At 45.3% G+C, this 21,068-nt stretch overlaps 1 protein-coding gene across 4 annotated transcripts; it reads right to left on the bottom strand.

Annotated features, from left to right (window-relative positions):
• Positions 1 to 14,551: 14,551 nt before the first annotated feature.
• Positions 14,552 to 20,856, bottom strand: LOC106577198 (catechol O-methyltransferase domain-containing protein 1). 4 transcript variants are annotated; one of them, XM_082964877.1, is made up of 8 exons: positions 20,718 to 20,856; positions 19,183 to 19,304; positions 18,016 to 18,090; positions 17,112 to 17,217; positions 16,832 to 16,947; positions 16,259 to 16,313; positions 16,039 to 16,172; positions 14,552 to 14,850 (listed from the first exon to the last, which is right to left on the bottom strand). In XM_082964877.1, the coding sequence occupies exons 4-8, from the start codon at positions 17,188 to 17,190 to the stop codon at positions 14,698 to 14,700; spliced, it is 537 nt and encodes a 178-aa protein (XP_082821003.1). In that variant the 5' UTR covers positions 17,191 to 17,217; positions 18,016 to 18,090; positions 19,183 to 19,304; positions 20,718 to 20,856; the 3' UTR covers positions 14,552 to 14,697. The 4 variants fall into 4 exon arrangements, with proteins under 4 accessions (XP_082821003.1, XP_082821002.1, XP_082821001.1 ...); XM_082964876.1 differs by lacking the exon at positions 18,016 to 18,090; XM_082964875.1 differs by having other exon boundaries at positions 18,016 to 19,304.
• Positions 20,857 to 21,068: the final 212 nt, after the last annotated feature.

Raw genomic sequence — 21,068 nt, forward strand, 5'->3', positions numbered from 1 at the left:
GTTCGCAGTTTTGTCATCTTTGCTCTCTCCATCACCTCCTGTAAAGCAGTTCTCGTCTATTTAAAATTGCTCTTGTTCTGTTATCTTCTCATCAACTGTCTGATCTTTCAAACCCACGGCTGATACATCCTGTTCTTTCACTGGTGATGTCTTTGTAATAGATATCTCAACATGTTCAGGTTTTAACTCAGAGGCCTTGGACTTCACACTCTCTGTCTTTGGGGTTCCATCTTTGGGATCTGTAACCTTCTCAGGCTCTTTGTCCATACTTTCCTCTGGTTTCTCCTGAGTTGTGTTGCTTTCTGGCACCTCCCTGTGGGAGTCCTTGCTCGCTGCAACTGCAGGAATCTGTTTCTCTGGTGGTGTGATTGTCTTAGCTTTGTCACCACTGCCCGTCGTTTCACTCTCTTCCATAGAGGTGGTCGTTGATTCTGGGGTGAGGGTTGAGTCTGGTTTAGGGGTGGTTGTTGAATCTGGGGTGAGGGTTGAGTCTGGTTTAGGGGTGGTCGTTGATTCTGGGGTGAGGGTTGAGTCTGGTTTAGGGGTGGTCGTTGATTCTGGGGTGAGGGTTGAGTATGGTTTAGGGGTGGTCGTTGATTCTGGGGTGAGGGTTGTGTCTGGTTTAGGGGTGGTCGTTGATTCTGGGGTGAGGGTTGAGTATGGTTTAGGGGTGGTCGTTGATTCTGGGGTGAGGGTTGAGTCTGGTTTAGGGGTGGTCGTTGTTTCTGGGGTGAGGATTGAGTCTGGTTTACGGGATATTTCCTCTTTAGGGGTGATGGTTGGGTCTGGTTTTGGGGAAGTTTCTACTTTAGGGTTGACTGCTGGTTCTGGTTTTGGAGAAGTTTCTACTTTAGGGGTGACTGCTGGCACTGGTTTTGGGGAAGTTTCTACTTTAGTGGTGACTGCTAGTTCTGGTTTAGGGGATGTCTCCTCTTTAAGGGTGACAGTTGGCTCTGGTTGCGGGGTTGTTTCTTCTTTAGAAGTGACAGTGGCGTCTGGTTTTTGGGAAATGTCTGCCTTATGGGTGACGGCTGGTTCTGATTTTGGGGAAGTTTCTTCTTTAGGGGTGACTGCTGATTCAGGTTTAGGGGAAGTTTCTTCTTTAGGGGTGACTGCTGGTTCTGGTTTTGGGGAAGATTCTACTTTAGGGGTGACTGCTAGTTCTAGTTTCGGGGAAGTTTCTACTTTAGGGGTTATTGCTGGTTCTGGTTTTGGGGAAGTTTCTTCTTTAGGGGTGACTACAACTTCTGGTTTTGGGTAAGTTTCTTCTTTAGGGGTGACTGCTAGTTCTGGTTTTGAGAAAGTTTCTTCTTTAGGGGTGACTGCTAGATCTGGTTTTGGGGAAGTTTCTAAATTAATGGTGACTGCTGGTTCTGGTTTTGGGGAAGTTTCTTCTTTAGGGGTGACTGCAACTTCTGGTTTTGAGTAAGTTTCTTCTTTAGGGGTGACTGCTGGTTCTGGTTTTGAGTAAGTTTCTTCTTTAGGGGTGACTGCTGGTTCTGGTTTTGAGAAAGTTTCTTCTTTAGGGGTGACTGCTAGATCTGGTTTTGGGGAAGTTTCTAAATTAATGGTGACTGCTGGTTCTGGTTTTGGGGAAGTTTCTTCTTTAGTGGTGACTGCTGGTTCTGGTTTTGGGGAAGTTTCTTCTTTAGTGGTGACTGCTAGTTCTGGTATAGGGGATGTCTCCTCTTTAGGGGCGACAGTGGGGAACGGTTTAGGGGATGTTTCTTCTTTAGGGGTTACAGTGGGGTACGGTTTAGGGGATGGCTCCTCTTTAGGGTTGACGGTTGGCTCCTTTCGTGGGGATGTCTCCTCTTTAGGGTTGACAGTGGAGAACTTTTTAGGGGATGTCTCCTCTTTAGGAGTGACAGTGGGGTCTGGTTTTTGTGAATTTTCTGCTTTGTGGGTGACTGCTGGTTCTGATTTTGGGGAAGTTTCTTCTTTAGGGGTGACTGCTAGTTCTGATTTTGGGTAAGTTTCTTCTTTAGGGGTGACTGCTGGTTCTGGTTTTGAGAAAGTTTCTTCTTTAGGGGTGATGGTTGAGTCTGGTTTTGGGGAAGTTTCTTCTATAGGCGTGACTGCTGGTTCTGGTATTGCGGAAGTTTCTTCTTTAAGGGTGACAGTGAGGTCCGGTGTAGGGGATGTCTCCTCTTTAGGGGTGACGGTTGGCTCCTGTTGTGGGGATGTCTCCTCTTTAGGGTTGACCGTGGGGTACGGTTTAGGGCACGTCTCCTCTTTAGGAGTGACAGTTGGCTCTGGTTTTGGAGAAGTTTCTACTTTAGTGGTGACTGCTAGTTCTGGTTTTGGGGAAGTTTCTCCTTTAGGGGTGACTGCTGGTTCTGGCTTTGGGGAAGTTTCTTCTTTAGGGGTGGGGGTTAAGTCTGGTTTTGGGGAAGTTTCTTCTTTAGGGGTGACTGCTAGATCTGGTTTTGGGGAAGTTTCTTCTTTAGGGCTGACTGCTAGTTCTGGTTTTGGGGAAGTTTCTTCTTCAGGGGTGAATGCTTGATCTGGTTTCAGGGAAGTTTCTAATTTAGCGGTGACTGCTGGTTCTGGTTTTGGGGAAGATTCTTCTTTAGGGGTGACTGCTAGTTCTGGTTTTGGGTAAGTTTCTTCTTTAGGGGAGACAACTAGATCTGGTTTTGGGGAAGTTTCTAATTTAGCGGTGACTGCTGGTTCTGGGGTAGTTTCTTCTTTAGTGGTGACTGCTGGTTTTGGTTTTGGGGAAGTTTGTTCTTTAGTGGTGACTGCTAGTTCTGGATTTGAGGAAGATTCTACTTTTGGGGTGACTGCTAGTTCTAGTTTTGGGGAAGTTTCTACTTTAGGGGTGACTGCTGGTTCTGGTTTTGGGGAAGTTTCTTCTTTAAGGGTGACTGCTAGTTCTGGTTTTGAAAAAGTGTCTTCTTTAGGGGTGACTGCTAGATCTGGTTTTGGGGAAGTTTCTAATTTAGCGGTGACAGCTGGTTCTGGTTTTGGGGAAGTTTCTAATTTAGTGGTGACTGCTGGTTCTGGTTTTGGGAAAGTTTCTGCTTTAGTGGTGACAGGTTTGTCCGGTTTAGGGGATGTCTCTTCTTTAGGGGTGACGGTTGGCTCCTGTTGTGGGGTTGTCTCCTCTTTAGCGGTGACAGTTTGGTCTGGTTTTGTGGTTGTTTCATCTTCAGGGGTGACTGCTTGTTCTGGTTTAGGGGATGTGTCCTCTTTAAGGGTAACATTAGGGTCCGGTTTAGGGGATGTCTCTTCTTTAGGGGTTACGGTTGGCTCCTTTTGTGGGGATATCTCCTCTTTAGGGGTGACAGATTGATCCGGTTGTGGGGATGTTTCTTCTTTAGCGGTGACAGTGGGTTCCGGTTTAAGGGATGCCTCTTCTTTATGGGTGACAGTTGGCTCTGGATACAGGGTTGTTTCTTCTTTAGGAGTCACATTGGGGTCCGATTTAGGGGATGTCTCAGATTCTTTCCCTATTTCCTCACCCATTGAGACATCTTTTGTGACCTTTTCACTGCCATTCTGTTCATTCTGCACAACACTTTTTATACTATAATCCTTGCTGCTCACTTCTGGCTCTGTCGGACCCACCTCCTTTTTAGGAGTCTTTTGCACAGGCTCTTCCTTACACTCACTTGTTGTGCTGAGAATTCTGTCTGGCATTTTATCTCCTACTGTTTTCTCATCTTGTGTTGTTTTTACACCAGAATCATCAGGTGACTTCACCTGCTCCACTGTCTCCTTGGTTGAACTGCTCTTCAGCTCTGCAGTGATATCAGGGGATTCCATGTCCTTCTCTGTGGACTCAGGGAAATACTCTTCTTGTATTGTCACAGCACTCTCTGCCTCTTGAGGTTGGTCTGACTCTCTGTGCTCTTTCTGATCAGGTTTCTGCTCCAGTGTTGGGGCACTCTGCTCTGTCAGATCTACCTTTTCTCTCTCTTTGATGGGACTTTCTTTTGGGCTATCTTGTTGTTGCTCTGTTGGGGCACTCTCCTCTTTCAGATCTACCTCCTTCTTCTCCTTTAAAGGGCTTTGTTTTTTTCTCTCCTCTGACACCTTTTTGGGTTCTTTGGAGATGTCCTCTGTGGGGACCTGTAGTTCACCCTTTACTGAACTTCCTGTTTTGCTATCCTCTGACTCTGAAGTTTTGGGTTCTGTTGAGGTGTCACCATTCATGGGAACCTCTGGTTGGGATTCGCCATGTTTTGGGGTGTCATCTTTTTCTAATGTCTCCTTTATCTCGCTGTCTAGCTTCCCTGTTTTGTCCAGTTTTTCCTTCTCTCCCTCACTGGTGGCCTCAGCTGATTTGACTTCACTTTGTGTATTTTCACCTCTGTCAATGTCCTCTGTCTTTTTGATTGCATCTGGCTCACCCCCCTTTTCCTCCTCTCTTTCATCATCTTCCTCCTCTCCATTTTCTCCCTCGCTTGGGCTAACTCCATCTCCATTTACCTCGACCTCTGCTGATGTTACCATCTGCTGTCTCTTAGACTCTTCCTCCTGTTCACCCTCTTCCTCTGGGTCGTCCACTTCAACATCCACTTTACCTCTATCTTTCTCTTTCTCCTCATCCACCTCTTCCCCACTCCTCCTCTCAGCTTTGTCACTCTCTTTTCCCTGCTTCTGTCTCAACTCGTCTCCCTCTCCCCCGTCCGTCTCCTCGGAGCCTGTCTCCTCGATCTCGGACATCTCCATGTCTCTGGTGGTCTCAGTAATGATCTCCTCAACAAACTTGTACTGGGGCTCAGACCTGCGTGTGGGCCCTCCCTGCCGGGCCAGGTAAGGCAGGGTGTAGACGGGGGACTGGCGGTAGATGCAGGGCATTGAGATGTGGGTGTCAGAGATGGTGTACAGACGGGACTCCTCACCCTCCAGGAGTTTCCTATAGGGAGGCAGAGAGATGTGTTACTACCGTCATGACTATAATATGGATATGTCCCAATGTGTTAGCCTCATAAATGCCAGACTGATCACCATGTCAGCTCGTGAGAACAGTGTGTGTGGATATGTCTGAATATCCATATTATGATTATAGTGTCATCTGTGTTGTGATATGGTCTATGTTCATTTGATGTTAAACATGACATCAAACTATTTCAATTAAATGTCTACTGTTTCATTTCTTCACTATTGACTGTGTTTTGTAATAATCTTTCACCATCTCTATGACACTTTGCACAGTTTTGTTCCAACATAGCACTAAGTTGAATCAGATGTGTTAGCGCTGGGCTAGAATAAAATGTCCACACATCGGTTATCCTCAGAAATAGATCCAGGAACACATAAACTATATGGTATTTTCCTCAGTCAATGATTTTATATATGGGAGAGATGGAGTTGATGTCCCTTACCTGTAAGAGAGAATCTCCACATCCAAAGCCATTTTGACATTCAGCAGGTCCTTGTACTCTCTCAGGTAGCCAGACATGTCTAGTTTAGCATTGGTCACCTCATTCTCCAGCTGCCTGATAGTGTCCTGGACAGAAAAGCACACAAGTAGTGTCAATAATAGGGTCAACCAGCCACTTTGGTTGGTATGACAACAAGGAGAAATTAAGGGGAGAAATAGTGTTCTACCCCTATAGGCCTATATGAGGAAATTATATTCCAATAATGATACAGTTCACATGGGGCCTATATTTGTGGCCTACACCTACAACATAGCCCTGAATACAAATATGAATCATAAAAATGTGTTTGTTTACTTACAATTGTTAGAGGTACAAAATAAACCACAGTCTACCTGGTAATGAATCATTTCCGCATAGTGACGCTCCTCCAGGTCTTGCAGTTGTTTTTCCAGGGCCTCTCTGATTCCTTTCCCACATTCCAGTTCAATTGTTTTCCCCTGCAGGCGCCTTCTATTCTCCTGGATCTCCTGCTGGGTCGCCTTCAACGCCTCTCTGTTGCTCTCTGCCGCTTTGGTTAACTTTGCGAACTGGACACGGAAGCCCTCCTCGGCCTGCTGAATGTTGGAGTGACCTTCTAACTGCACACGGATGTCCCGGAGAGCCTCTGTGATGTCAGGTTTGCCAAAGTCATGCGCCTTGACCGTTACTTGAGCCTCTTGGATCTGGGCCACCATTTCTGATATCTCGTCCTCATGGTTCTTCTTCAGGAAGTGGATCTCGTCCACCAGAGACTGCGCTTTCTTGTCCAACTGAAGTTTGGCGAGGTATGCATCGTTGGCGTCCTTTTTCAGCACAAGGATGCCGTTCTCTGCATCCGAGCGGTCACGTGCCTCCTGCTCGTACTTGTCTCTCAAGGTGAGGAAATCTTCCTCCAGGTTCTGATGCTCTATCTCGATTTGACGCTTCTGAAGGGTGATGTCATGAACTAGGTTCCTCAGGTCCATAAGTTCCAGCTCGTGCTCCTGGGCCAGAGACGCAGGGGACTGTGCCTTTAGTTTGATTTCCTCGATTTCCCTCTCAAACAATTCATTTTGATGCTCCAATTGACGCACCTTCTCTATGAATCCGGCGAAACGGTCGTTCAGCCTATGGAGCAGTTCTTTCTCATTCATTTTCGTCAACACCCCGGTAAATGGGTCTGAAAAATTTAAACGGCTCTCCGATGATCTCGGAACGGATCCGAATTCACTCTTCAGCGTCGTCGCATATCCTCTGTTCATGTATGCGGTAGTCGACTCAAAGCCAACGGTCCTGGATGCAGAGGGGGATCCGGTCAGTTTGGGTTGATAGCAGCAATACTCAGCTTGAGCTCCCCTATGCTGAGAACCCGAATGATAGTCCATTCTGTGGCTCATATTGCCTCAGTATACTAAGCTGTGTTGGTGTGCAGGCTAAGCAACCTTTTATACCCGCTCTGTCTGCTCGCGCTGCAGAATGGAACTGTCCATAGTGCTGAAAATGTATAGAATCAGCTGTAGGCTTGACTGTCTGCCAACGCGTGCTTCCTCACCTGTGTTCTCTCTCTCTCCGTCTCTCTCTCTCCCTCATCGTTTTGTCTCAGACTGCATTGATGCAAAATTACAAGTCATATGTCTTCAATACATTGTCAGGGTTTCAGACTATTGTTTAATCCATAGCTTTCCTTGTTATATTTTTATATATATATATATATTATAGAAAGGGGTTGCAGATTCTGGTTTGGCTGAATGTGCTTGCCTTGTAATTGAACTGTATATTACTGTATATAAGAGGTTGTAAAGCTAGTGTAAAATAGTCATTTAAGAATGACCCTAAGCTTAGACATAACTGCTCTCAATTCTCAGTCAAGCAGCACTTTTAAAGGGCATTTCAAACACTTTTCAACCTCATATTCATCATCTCCAGCACCAAACCAGTGAAAATTAGGTTGAAAATGGGTGGAGTTGCCCTTTAATCTCACAACGTTTTACAAATGTCTACATGAGGAAAACACATGGGTCTGCTTGGCTTGGCGGAGACAGGCTGGCTGAAAAGGGTTGGCCTGGATGTGTTCCAGTGATACAGCATTCATTTACACCTCACAGTATACGGTAGGTTGCTCATAGAAATCAATTATGTATTTCAGTGAATAATGTGAATATGATATCAGAATATGATATTTACTCTCTTGATCAGACATGAAAACCTCTACAGAGAGAGATTAGTAAATAGAAAATGTGACTGAACAATGTCTCAGCAAAGACCTTTTTTATTGTAAAATAGTGTATCATCACTAAAATAAGCACTACATTAACTCCATGTCACATGATAGATGTATGTTGGTTAAGGATACACAGTGATTCACATTTGTTAACACATTTCATAGGCAACGTTTTTATAATTTTGGGGTATATGTAACCGCTAACTGCCCTCACCCCACCCCCTATACAAAACAAGTGTTGAGAAAGTGCTTTTAGATCAGGTGAAAGTCACTCAGTAGATACACTGACTGTACAAAACATTAGGAACACCTTCCTAATATTGCGATGCATTCAATTCATCAGGGCATGGACTCTACAAGGTATTGAAAGCATTCCACAGGGATGCTGGCCCATGTTGATTCCAATGCTTCTCACAGTTTTGTCACTGTCAAGTTGTCTGAATCTCATTTGGGTGGTGGACCATTCTTGATAGGCATGGGAAACTGTTGAGCGTGAAAAACCCAACAGCGTTGCAGTTCTTGACAAACTCAAACCGGTGCTCCTGGTACCTACTACCATACCCCGTTGAAAGGCACTTAAATGTTTTGTCTTGCCCATTCACCCTCTGAATGGCACACACACTATCCATGTCTCAATTGTCTCAAGGCTTAAAAATCCTTCTTTAACCTGTCTGCTCCTCTTCATCTACCACTTTTTGAAGTGGACTTAACAAGTGACATCTATAAGGGATCATAGTTTTCACGTGGATTCACCTGGTCAATCTATGTCATGGAAAGTAGAGGAGTTCCTAATGTTTTGTAAACTCAGTGTATATAGACTGACAAGTTACTTAGTTACAGTTCATAGAGGGAAATCAGTCAATTTAAATAAATCAACCAGGCCCTAATCTATGGATTTCACAAGACTGGGAATACAGATATGCATCTGTTGGCCACAGACACCTTGAAAGAAAAGTAGGGCTGTGGATCAGAAAACCAGTGTCTGGTGTGACCACCATTTGCCTCATGCGGCGTGACACATCTCCTTCACATAGAGTTGATCAGGCTGTTGATTGTGGCCTGTGGAATGTTGTCCCACTCCTCTTCAATGGCTGTGCGGAGTTGCTGGATATTGGCGCAAACTGGAACACGCTGTCGTACAAGTCGATCCAGAGCATCCCAAACATGCTCAATGGTTGGCATGTCTGGTGGGTATGCAGGCCATGGAAGAACTGGGACATTTTTAGTTTCCAGACATTGTGTACAGATCCTTGTGACATGGGGCCATGCATTACCATGCTGAAACATGAGGCGATGAATGGCACGATATTGGGCCTCAGGATGTCATCAAGGTATCTCTGTACATTCAAATTCCCGTAAATAAAATGCAATTGTGTTTGTTGTCATCCATAGCTTATGCCTGCCCATACCATAACCACACCACCACCATGGGGCTCTCTGTTCACACCTTTGACATGAGCAATCCACTTGCCCTCACGACACCGTTCACGCTGTTTACCATCTGCCCGGTACGGTTGAAACCTGGATTTATCCGTGAAGATCCCACTTCTGCAGAGTGCCAGCAGCCTTCTAAGGTGAGCATTTAACCACTGAAGTCGTTTACAACGCCAGACTGCAGTCAGGTCAAGACCCTGGTGAGGACGACAAGCACGCAGATGAGCTTCCCTGAGACTGTTTCTGACAGTTTGTGCAGAAAGTCTTTGGTTGTGCAAACCCACAGTTTCATCAGCTGTCCGGGTGGCTGGTCTCAGACGATCCCGCAGGTGAAAAAAACAGATGTGCAGGTCCTGGTCTGGCGTGGTTACACGTGGTTGTCACGTCCTGACCCCTGTTAGATGTCATTTTCTATGGTAAAGTAGGTCAGGGCGTGACAGGGGTTGTTTTGGTTGGTTTTCTATGTTTTCTATTTCTATGTTTAAGTTCTAGTTTTTCTGTTTCTATGTTGTTTTTTGGGGTTGATCTCCATTAGGAGGCAGCTGGTCCTCATTGCCTGTAATTGGAAATCATATTTAAGTTGGGGTTATTTTTATTGTGTTTGTGGGTAGTTGTTTTCTGTTTTGTTGTCTGCTGCCTGATGGAACTGTTTTGCTGTCGTTTTAGTTTCTTTGTAAAAGTGTTAAGTTTTCATTAAAAGAATAATCATGAGCACTCAACACGCCGCGCTTGGTCCCCTCTATACGACGCACATTACAGAACTACCCACCATTATTGGATCAAGCGGCGTGCCCATGCAGAAATGGACACCTGGTCACATAAGGAATGGATGGAAAGGAGAAACTGGACTTGGGGCCAGGTAATAGAGAGATATCGGAGCCTACCGGGGAAGAACGAGAGGCAGCCCCAAATTTCTTTGGGGGGGGGGCACACGAGTAGTTTGGCTGGGCCAGGGGTGAGACCTGAGCCAACTCCCCGTGCTTATTGTGGTGAGCCTGTGCCTGCTCCTTGCACTCTCCCTCCAGTGCGCCTCCATAGCCCAGTGCGTCCTGTGCCTGCTCCTCGCACTCTCCCTCCAGTGCGCCTCCATAGCCCAGTGCGTCCTGTGCCTGCTCCTCGCACTCTCCCTCCAGTGCGCCTCCATAGCCCAGTACGTCCTGTGCCTGCTCCTCGCACTCTCCCTCCAGTGCGTCTCTCCAGTCCTGTGAGACCTGTTTCAGCTCCACGAGTAAAGCCTCCAGTGATAATCTATGGTCCGAAGCCTGTAGAGATGATCCATGGCACGAAGCCTCTAGTGATGATCCATGGCCCGGAGCCTGTAGGGATGTTCCATGGCACGAAGCCTCCAGAGGTAATCCATGGCCTGGAGCCTGTTGGGATTATCCATGGTCCGGAGCCTGTAGGGATAATCCATGGCCTGGAGCCTGTAGAGATGATCCATGGCACGAAGCCTCCAGTGATGATCCATGGCATGGAACCTGTATTGATGATCCATGGCATGGAGCCTGCAGCAACGGTCCCTAGTCCGGAACCTACAACGACGCTTTTCAGTCCGGAGCCTTCAGCGACGCTCCCCAGTCCGGAGCCTCCACCGACACTCCCCAGACCGGAGCCTCCAGCGACGCACCCCAGACCGGAGCCTCCAGTGACGGCCTGCAGCCCGGAGTCTCCAGCGACGGCCTGCAGCCCGGAGTGTCCAGCGGCGGCCTGCAGCCCGGAGTCTCCAGCGGCGGCCTGCAGCCCAGAACCTCCAGCGGCGGCCTGCAGCCCAGAACCTCCAGTGGCGGCCGGCAGCAAAGAACCTCCAGCGGCGGCCTGCAGCACAGAGCTTCCGGCGATGATCTACAGTCCGGTTCCTCCTCCTCCGACGATTTCCATGGCATGGAACCTGTATTGATTATCCATGGCATGGAGCCTGCAGCAACGGTCCCTAGTCCGAAACCTACAACGACGCTTTTCAGTCCGGAGCCTTCAGCAACGCTCCCCAGTCCGGAGCCTCCACCGACACTCCCCAGACCGGAGCCTCCAGCGACGCACCCCAGACCGGAGCCTCCAGCGACGGCCTGCAGCCCGGAGTCTCCAGCGATGGCCTGCAGCCTGGAGTCTCCAGTGGCGGCCGGCAGCAAAGAACCTCCAGCGGCGGCCTGCAGCACAGAGCTTCCGGCGATGATCTACAGTCCGGTTCCTCCGACGACGATCCACGGTCCGGTGTTACAGAAGCAGAGGGATCTGTGGGCGGAGCGGGGGTTACGCCCCGAACCGGAGCCACCTCCGCTGCTGGAGGATCTGCTGGATGGTAAGGTTCTGGGTGCTGCACTAGAACCGCCATAGACAATTGTCACCCTCCCTTTTTGTTTTGTGGTTTCTTTTTTTTTTTTTTGCATTCAGATTATGCACCTTTGGGAGGGTACTGTCACGTCCTGACCCTTGTCAGATGTCATTTTCTATAGTAAAGTAGGTCAGGGCGTGACAGAAAACAACCCAAAAGTTTTCTATTTCTATGTTTAAGTTCTAGTTTTTCTGTTTCTATGTTGGGTTTTTTGTGTTGATCTCCAATTGGAGGCAGCTGGTCCTCATTGCCTCTAATTGGAGATCATATTTAAGTTGGGTTTTTTTTCTATTGTGTTTGTGGGAAGTTGTTTTCCGTTTTGTTGTCTGCTGCCTGACGGAACTGTTTTGCTGTCGTTTTGGTTTCTTTCTAAAAGTGTTTAGTTTTCATTAAAAGAATAATCATGAGCACTCAACACGCCGCGCCTTGGTCCCCTCTATACGACGCACGTTATAGTGGTCTGCGGTTGTTGGGCCAGTTGGAGGTACTGCCAAATTCCCCAAAACGATGTTGGAGGCAGCTTAGGGTAAATAAATTAACATTCAATTATCTGGCAACAGCTCTGATGGACATTCCTGCAGTCAGCATGTCAATTGCACGCTCCCAAAAAACTTGAGACATCTGTGGCATTGAGGTGTGTGAGCTCAACTGTGAATGGTCCTGGCATACCAACAAAAAGTGTCAAGGGAAGCCAGTTTGGATTTGGCTTCCCTCCTATCACATCACATCGAGAGCAATACATCTTTGACAAAACAACTTGTTGTTGTGGCTAGCTAGCTAAAATTGACCCTTTCCTAAATTAGCCACGGATTGAGATAGGGGTTTGGACTTCTGGTTTTACATAATTCTAATACTGGTCAATGATTATAACGGTGATTCTGATCTAACCATAAATTCATACATTGTTGTGCTATACTGTAGCTAGATTTCTAGCCAGGTAGCCTAGGACAATAAAAAATACAAGTGTGAACTGTATGACAGAGTCATAGTCCGTTTTGTCAACATGAGAGGATGTCATTGACGTTTCTCTACAAGTAGATTGAGTCAACATGTTTTTTCAACTTGCACGAACGTTACGCACGCGCACACACACACACACACACACACACACACACACACACACACACACACACACACACACACACACACACACACACACACACACACACACACACACACACACACACACACACACACACACACACACACACACACACACACAGAAATCAGAACCAGGGACAGCCACATCATATTTAGCTTACATTGATTGGACTAAATCATTTTTGGTATATTTTAGTTGGCACTGTATTAGACTAAGCAATGTGATTTGATGATGTTGAAATGTTTCAGTTGAAGTGGTGCTGGAACCAATTGACCCAGCGTTGTCCGGGTTAGGGAGGGTTTGCCGGCAGGGATATCCTTGTCTCATCGCGCACTAGCGACTCCTGTGGCGGGCCGGGCGCAGTGCATGCTGACCAGCTCAGTGTACGGTGTTTCCTCCGACACATTGGTGCGGCTGGCTTCCGGGTTGGATGTGCATTGTGTCAAGAAGCAGTGCGGCATGGTTGGGTTGTGTTTCGGAGGACGCATGGCTCTCGACCGTCGCCTCTCCCGAGTCCGTACGGGAGTTGCAGCAATGAGACAAGACTGTAACTACCAATTAGAAACCACGAAATTGGGGAGAAAAAAGGGGTAAAAAAAAAGCTAAGAAAAAAAAGAAATGGTGCTGGAACAGTGGAGGCAGCAACTGTTTTCTTGTGATCACTCTCGTTGGTTCTATCTATCGCTGTTTAGTAGTCCGAAAATGTCAGAAGCATTGACTTGCTTGACCATGCTGTAGGTCATGTAACTAACTGTTTGTTACATGCAATATGCTTTGTGGACTTCACCAGACAGAGCTTGCTCTCCGGTTTTGTGATGAAAAAACAGTGTGGTTGAATTTATTCTGCAGCTGTGTCTTCCTATTGTCTTGGCCTTAGCCCTAAATATCACAGTCTCAAGGCTTATGAACTAACAGGTCATAGTGCAAACAACGATATTATCACAACACATAGGTTGAAATATGGCTTTCTTTTCTGTTGTGATAATAGTGTTGTTTGCTCTATAACCAGTGATTTTACCAACATAACTCTGCTGTTTACACAGTCTATGGCTCGAGGAAACTGTGCAGACACAGTGATCTGAGCTATATGATTGGCTACCAGTAGGCATATAGGCGTTATTGATTTGCTCTCTGGGCCTGCCGGGTAGGTGGAGTTGTACCTTCAGACACATGAAATGGTTAAAAATGTGAACACTTTGCCTTCCTGGTGCAAGGGCTGCTGAACCAAGTGCACCTACCCCCAACAGCAACAAAAACATAGAAAAATAAAGAACCGAAGGCTTTATCCTTGGGTTTTTTACAGAATTGTTTGGTGATCGACTAGGAATGCCTTGGAGATCGACCGGTTGGTGACCACTGCTGTACTTGAAATGTAGTTAGGAAAGTTCAGTCAGTAAGGCTGGTCTGAATGGATCGTCATTTCATTCACCTTGTAAACTCTATAATTCACATTGCTTGCTTCCTATCTCACTAGTCAGCATAGCAGGAATTTGTATGTTAGTGTTTTTATTGACACCTCATCAGGATAGCCTCACGTCTCTCTTCCTCTTTACCATTAGCAAGCGGGTGGAATGTCCTTCGCCTATTAACTTCCGCCAATGAGCATGGCACACTAAGGCATTTCCACCATGCATGCTGATTAACCTATGGACTCACTCGTGCAATAATCACTTCCCTTTCTGTCAACCAATGGGCATAAATCCAGGGGAATATGTCAGCTCACCCCTTGTGTCTCACTTGATATTTTGGAGCAAAAGTCTTCCAAAGACCTCCCACCTCTCCACCAGCATGTAACCTGGAGAGCCGTCATCGGATCCCTCTTCTCCCAGCTGGAGGGTTTCGATGCCAGCTGTCCAGCATAGGGCAATCTGTTATCAGCATCTGGTTCTGTGGAGCATTCCTCTGAGACGAGGCCTACCCCAAAACTACCATATGGTATTCTGTTGTCATTCAGTTAAGCCTGTACTCAATTGAAATCTAATAAAAAGGATTTTAGTCCCACCCTGAAAAAATATAATCTCTGGGAGTCAAAGGTAGTAATTTAGCTCTTACTGAGACAGAGGCTGGCATGCTTTCGAATTTCAAGTAGAAACTGAATCTCACTCGTACAGTACTTGTTGAAAATAACATCTATTTATTCCAGCCCTTCATGTTTACCACATCTCAAAAAAATCCCCAATAAATCACAGTGGGTTTGGAGTAAGCATGCATTAAGCATGAGTCATCACGGGTTAGTATGAGTTAGCATGGGTTATTGTTAGCGTTTGATGGCCAGGGTGAGTCCGTCGCCCACAGTGAGCATGCTCAGATCGATCCTCTGGTCTGTGTGGAGTTTCTTGTTGAGCTTGTCCAGAGCCTGGGAGGTCAGGTCATCAGGAGCAGGGTCCACCACTTTACCACTCCAGAGTACCTGGGGGGAGAAGGTGGGGGGGATCAGAGATACAAGTGAGGTGTTCTGTGGTCAGAAGGTCAGAAAGACAGGTGAAGGAAGTGTAATTAGATAGACAGGTGATCAACAGGTCAAGGAAGGGTAATTAGATGGACAGGTGATAGACAGGTCAAGGAAGGGTAATTAGATAGACAGGTGATAGACAGGTCAAGGAAGAGTAATTAGATGGACAGGTGAAGACAGGTCAAGGAAGGGTAATTAGATAGACAGGCGATAGACAGGTCAAGGAAAGGTAATTAGATAGACAGGTCAAGGAAAGGTAATTAGATAGACAGATGATAGACAGGTGAAGGAAGTGTAATTAGATAGACAGGTGATCAACAGGTCAAGGAAGTGTAATTAGATGGACAGGTGATAGACAGGTCAAGGAAGGGTAATTAGATAGACAGGTGATAGACAGGTCAAGGAAGAGTAATTAGATAGACAGGTGATAGACAGGTCAAGGAAGAGTAATTAGATGGACAGGTGAAGACAGGTCAAGGAAGGGTAATTAGATAGACAGGCGATAGACAGGTCAAGGAAAGGTAATTAGATAGACAGGTGATAGACAGGTCAAGGAAAGGTAATTAGATAGACAGATGATAGACAGGTGAAGGAAGTGTAATTAGATAGACAGGTGATAGACAGGTGAAGGAAAGGTAATTAGATAGACAGGTGATAGACAGGTCAAGGAAGGGTAATTAGATAGACAGGTGATAGACAGGTCTAGGAAAGGTAATTAGATAGACAGGTGATAGACAGGTGAAGGAAGTGTAATTAGATAGACAGGTGATAAACAGGTCAAGGAAGGGTAATTAGATAGACAGGTGATAGACAGGTCAATGAAGGGTAATTAGGTGGACAGGTTTTAGACAGGTCAATGAAGGGTAATTAGGTGGACAGGTATTGGACAGGTCAAGGAAGGGTAATCAGATAGACAGGTTAGAGGAGTGAGGTGAAGGGGAGACAGGTGAGGAGAGAGGCTTAAACTGAGGACAGAGGTGATAGGTTGCCATATTTCTCTGTGTTTTATATGTAGGCCTATCTTTTCATGCATCTTTACCTCAGTTAGCTTATTAGATCAAATCGATTGCAAGCTGGCATTATTCAAATCATTTTCAAAATCACGACTCGCTTGTAGGAATACAATTTTGGGCATAGGCTACTCACATTATCGATGGCAATGATGCCCCCTTGTCTCACAAGCTCAAGAGACTTCTCATAATATCTGTCATAGTTCCGTTTATCCGCATCGATGAACACAGAGTCATATGTTCCAGCTTCCCCAGCAGCTATCAACTCATCTAGGACAAACAAAAGATCACGTTGAAAAGGATTGACCCGTTTCACAACGGATTCGTGTTCGGGTTCTTTAAAATCAGTCACCTACCCAGTGTTTTTATACACATTTGAATACGGACATTAATTTTATCCTCGACTCCGGCCTAGAAAAGAGAAAGGTAGTTAGTTACATGTCTTTCATTGTCTAGGCATCTGTACTGTTAAGTCCATTGAGATTTTTCAATGTGCTTTAAATGACATTTTGACTTGATTTCGAGTTTAGATGGTTTGAAGCAGACAATAGCAACCAGTTTCTGTCACAATGGTTGACCTGTGTTGTGTACAGTAGTATTCCTACTGTTGGGGTTTGGAGGGGGCATTAAGTTCATTGTAGGGATTCTCTGCTGCTAGGCTTTGCACCTTTCGTAGACACTTTCTTCTGAGCAGACGGCCTCACTACTCCACCCACAGCACTTTTTGAAGTCTGACTGACAGATGTTAGATACTGAATATGCTGTATTGAAGCTTTTGGGGAGACAATCGATGTTTCTGAATTCCAATGAGTTGAATGGGCTTAGATGTTGTATTGGGGTTGAATACTGGACAAACAGATCTAATTCCTGTCTAGAGGAATATTGGAGCAAGTAAACTAGCTGAACGACAAGCGGAATGTTGATCTGACCTCTTTAAAGAAAGGTTTAGCAATGTTCACGTAGTCGTCTATTTTACATGCTACCACTTGACCCTTCTCTGGTACAACCAACGTCATGTTCAGGGTGTTGTACCCCGTGTACATCCCTGGAGAGAAGGAAAATATTAACATTAGTCTCTTCTGATACTAGAATGAGGGAAGTTAATTCAGAATTAGTGAATTATGAAAAGATTGGCACAATGAAATATATTCCAAATAATAGAGTAACATTAAATGTTTTCAGTATTAAGCTTGTTTTATCATTACATACCAATTTCAATGGTTTTGCTGGCATTGATCAGTTTGGCCAGATTAGCCATCAGTTGTGCTTGTTCACTAGCAACCAGCATGATGCTTCATGGGTCCTCAAGGGTTTTCTGCAACATCAAGGAAGGAGAATTTTTAATTGATTTAACCTTTATTTAACTAGGTGAATCAGTTAAGAACAAATTCAATGACGGCCTATCAAAAGGCAAAAGGCCTCCTGTGGGGACGGGGGCTGTGATTAATGTATTTTTGTTAATATATATATTTTTAAATATAGGACAAAACACACATCACGACAAGAGAGACAACACAACACTGCATAAAGAGAGACCTAAGACAACAACATAGGAAGGCAGCAACACATGACAACACAGCATAGTAGCAACACATCATGACAACAATATGGTAGCAACACAACATGATAGTAGCACAAAACATTATTGGGCACAGACAACAGCACAAAGGGCAAGAAGGTAAAGACAACAATACATCATTCAAAGCAGCCACAACTGTCAGTAAGAGTGTCCATGATTGAGTCTTTGAATGAAGAGATTGAGATAAAACTGTCTAGTTTGAGTGTTTGTTGCAGCTCGTTTCAGTCGCTAGCTGCAGCGAACTGAAAGACGAGCGGCCCAGGGATTTGTGTGCTTTGGGGACCTTTAACAGAATGTGACTGGCAGAATGGGTGTTGTATGTGGTGGATAAGAGGTGCAGTAGATATCTCAGATAGGGGGGAGTGAGGCCTAATAGGGTTTTATAAATAAGCATCAACCAGTGGGTCTTGCGACGGGTATACAGAGATGACCAGTTTACAGAGGAGTATAGAGTGCAGTGATGTGTCCTATAAGGAGCATTGGTGGCACATCTGATGGCAAATGGTAAAGAACATCTAGCGAGAGCACCCTTACCTGCCGATCTAGAAATGACATCTCCATAATCTAGCATGGGTAGGATGGTCATCTGAATCAGGGTTAGTTTGGCAGCTGGGGTGAAAGAGGAGCGATTACGATAGAGGAAACAAAGTCTAGATTTAACTTTAGCCTGCAGCTTTGATTTGTGCTGAGAGAAGGACAGTGTACCGTCTTGCCATACATGACCTTTGTTTTGGAGGTGTTCAGAACAAGGTTAAGGGTTGAGAAAGCTTATTGGACACTAAGAAAGCTTTGTTATAGAGCTTTTAACTCAAAATTTGATTTCAAACATCGACAAATAAAGACTAAAACAGGACTTTTTTATGACGTAATCTAATCAAACATTGTGATTACGCCGTGTTGCTGACTGCAGCTTCTCAGCACAGTGTTTGTATAGTGCTGTGCTGACCTCTAGTGGCTATAGTAGCCTATTTAACTGTCATGATAATGTAGAAAAACAGTATCTCTCTGTATCTATCTGGTTTGTATGTATAGTACATTCCTGCTTTTCATTTCATAAACACCCTGGTTCTACCTAAGTCTTACCAGTCCAACCCCAACCCTAGTTTAATGTCCTCATCCCGGTTCAACTCTAACACCAGCCTCAACCTCAACCCTAACCCTGGCTCTAACCCAGTCCAGTCTTACCAGTCCAACCCTAGCCCTAGTTTCATGTCCTCATCCCGGTTCAACCCTAACACTAGCCTCAACCTCAACCCTAACCCTGGCTCTAACCCAGTCCAGTCTTACCAGTCCAACCCCAACCCTAGTTTCATGTCCTCATCCCGGTTCAACCCTAACACTAGCCTCAACCTCAACCCTAACCCTGGCTCTAACCCAGTCCAGTCTTACCAGTCCAACCCCAACCCTAGTTTCATGTCCTCATCCCGGTTCAATCCTAACACTAGCCTCAACCTCAACCCTAACCCTGGCTCTAACCCAGTCCAGTCTTACCAGTCCAACCCCAACCCTAGTTTCATGTCCTCATCCCGGTTCAACCCTAACACTAGGCTCAACCTCAACCCTAACCCTGGCTCTAACCCAGTCCAGTCTTACCAGTCCAACCCTAGCCCTAGTTTCATGCCCTCATCCCGGTTCAACCCTAACACTTGCCTCAAAAACAACCACAATCCTAACCCTGGCTCTAACCCAGTCCAGCCTTACCAGTCTGAGTTTGGTCATGACAGGATGTTCTCTCAGTGAGTTTTTCACGACATACTGCAGCACTGGGTCGTTCTTACCTCCACTGTGGCTCTTACCTGGCAGGGCAGATCCTATTCCTGTGCCTGACCAAAAACACATCAGTTACAAATTTAGTTTTGCATGGTCATTTTAAAGGTCATTTTGATTGTCAGCCCCAAAGCCGTGTTCGCAGCCATGGCAAATATTGATTACAGCGTGTTCAGGATTTAGCAAGTTAACCTTTGTAAAGAATTCTTTACTGTCAACATCAGGATAAGAAATTCCAGTGCTTAAAGATGTTAAAAACATGGATATTCTCTGAGTCTGTGCCCTCGTTTGGCCTGTAAGGAAAAAAACAGAATGGTGTGGGCTTACTGGTCAAAAACAGCTGATTTTGCCAGCTCAGCCAATGAGATGTGCATGCACTTGGATATTCAAATGATCTACCAACTCAGAGTTCCATGTGGGGACAAGCTGCTCTGGCTGCCCCTGATGTCCAGCATGCAGACTTGCCTTTGCAGCTTGTAAACCACCTTGTGTGGAGGCTCTGTTTTGCCACTCTTTCTTGTTGGCTAGCAATCTATCTATGTTTGCAGCGATTGCTAGGGTACTAACTAAGTGTTTCTTAACAGCCAACTCTTATTAACCACATCATTTGAAAAAGTGACTGGCGAGATAGTTGTCTCATTTATAACCATTGAGTAAATTGCACACTAAACTTGGTGCATGGCATACATATGTATGTTTCGTGGCTATCTGACAGACAAAAAGTTTATGAAAGACAAAAACAAAGGCAAATAGCTGTGGACCTGTAAACAGACCGTTTGAATTCAATAGGACCTATTGTTTTGCGTTTACTTTTTCTCCAACCTACACTGCTGCACTGAGCAAATTCTAGAACATTGTCTACTCACTTACACACTTCAATGCAAAATGTCATATGTCTGTTCACCTGTTAAATTCTACTGTATGTTATAAACCAGCTTCCTTTCTGAATTACTAACATATCTAATAGGCCCAGTTAAATGAGAGATGCACATGGTAATTGTTTGTATGCACATCACACTAATCTACTTGCCTGCTTGCAATGCAAAACTTCAACCACTAGAAAGTACATACACAGTCGAAGGTTTGCTGGAAGGTGAGCACATTTTCAAGTCAAGTTCAGTTTTTATAAATTCAAACTCTTGTGTGAAATTGGTGCACGCACATTTTGGCGTACATTCTGTATGTATGTAAATGTTTATAAATGAGGCCCCTGAGCCTAAGTCTCCCCCCTAGTCAGCAGGTACTGTAGCCTAGTGGTTAGAGCCGAAAGGTTGCTGGATCGAATCCCCGTGCTGACAAGGTAAAAATCTATCATTCTGCCCCTGAACAAGGCAGTTAACCCACTGTTCCCCGGTAGGCTGTCATTGTAAATAAGAATTTGTTCTTAACTGACTTGCCTAGTTAAACAAAGGTTAAATAAAAACATTTGCCTCCTCTCTAATGGAAAAATTGCATAGCGAGATATTTACCTGTTAGAGCAAGAACAAGCTGAATGCAGAAACACATCTTGATATCTGGAGCCATTTTGGAAGTGTGTCTATTCAGCTATATAGTGTGAACACCAAAGAGACTGTATTGAGGGAATGTGGGTCTACAATTTATACAGAGTGGATGGGAAAGTCCACTGGCCTCCATGTGTGTTTGTTTTGAACTATCCTTTTAGGGTGAGGGACAATATATCGACCACTCTGTATGTAGATGTTTCACAAGAACACTTTCCTCACAATGTGTTTTCCAGACACCATCCCATGATCCCCATGATGTAACAGTGGAGTTTCCAAGGTGTCAGCCATAGGGAACCAATGTTTAAAGCTCACTGT

The sequence above is a fragment of the Salmo salar genome, chromosome 18 (genome assembly GCF_965601325.2).
Source record: "Salmo salar chromosome 18, fSalSal1, whole genome shotgun sequence".
Lineage (NCBI taxonomy): Eukaryota > Metazoa > Chordata > Actinopteri > Salmoniformes > Salmonidae > Salmo > Salmo salar.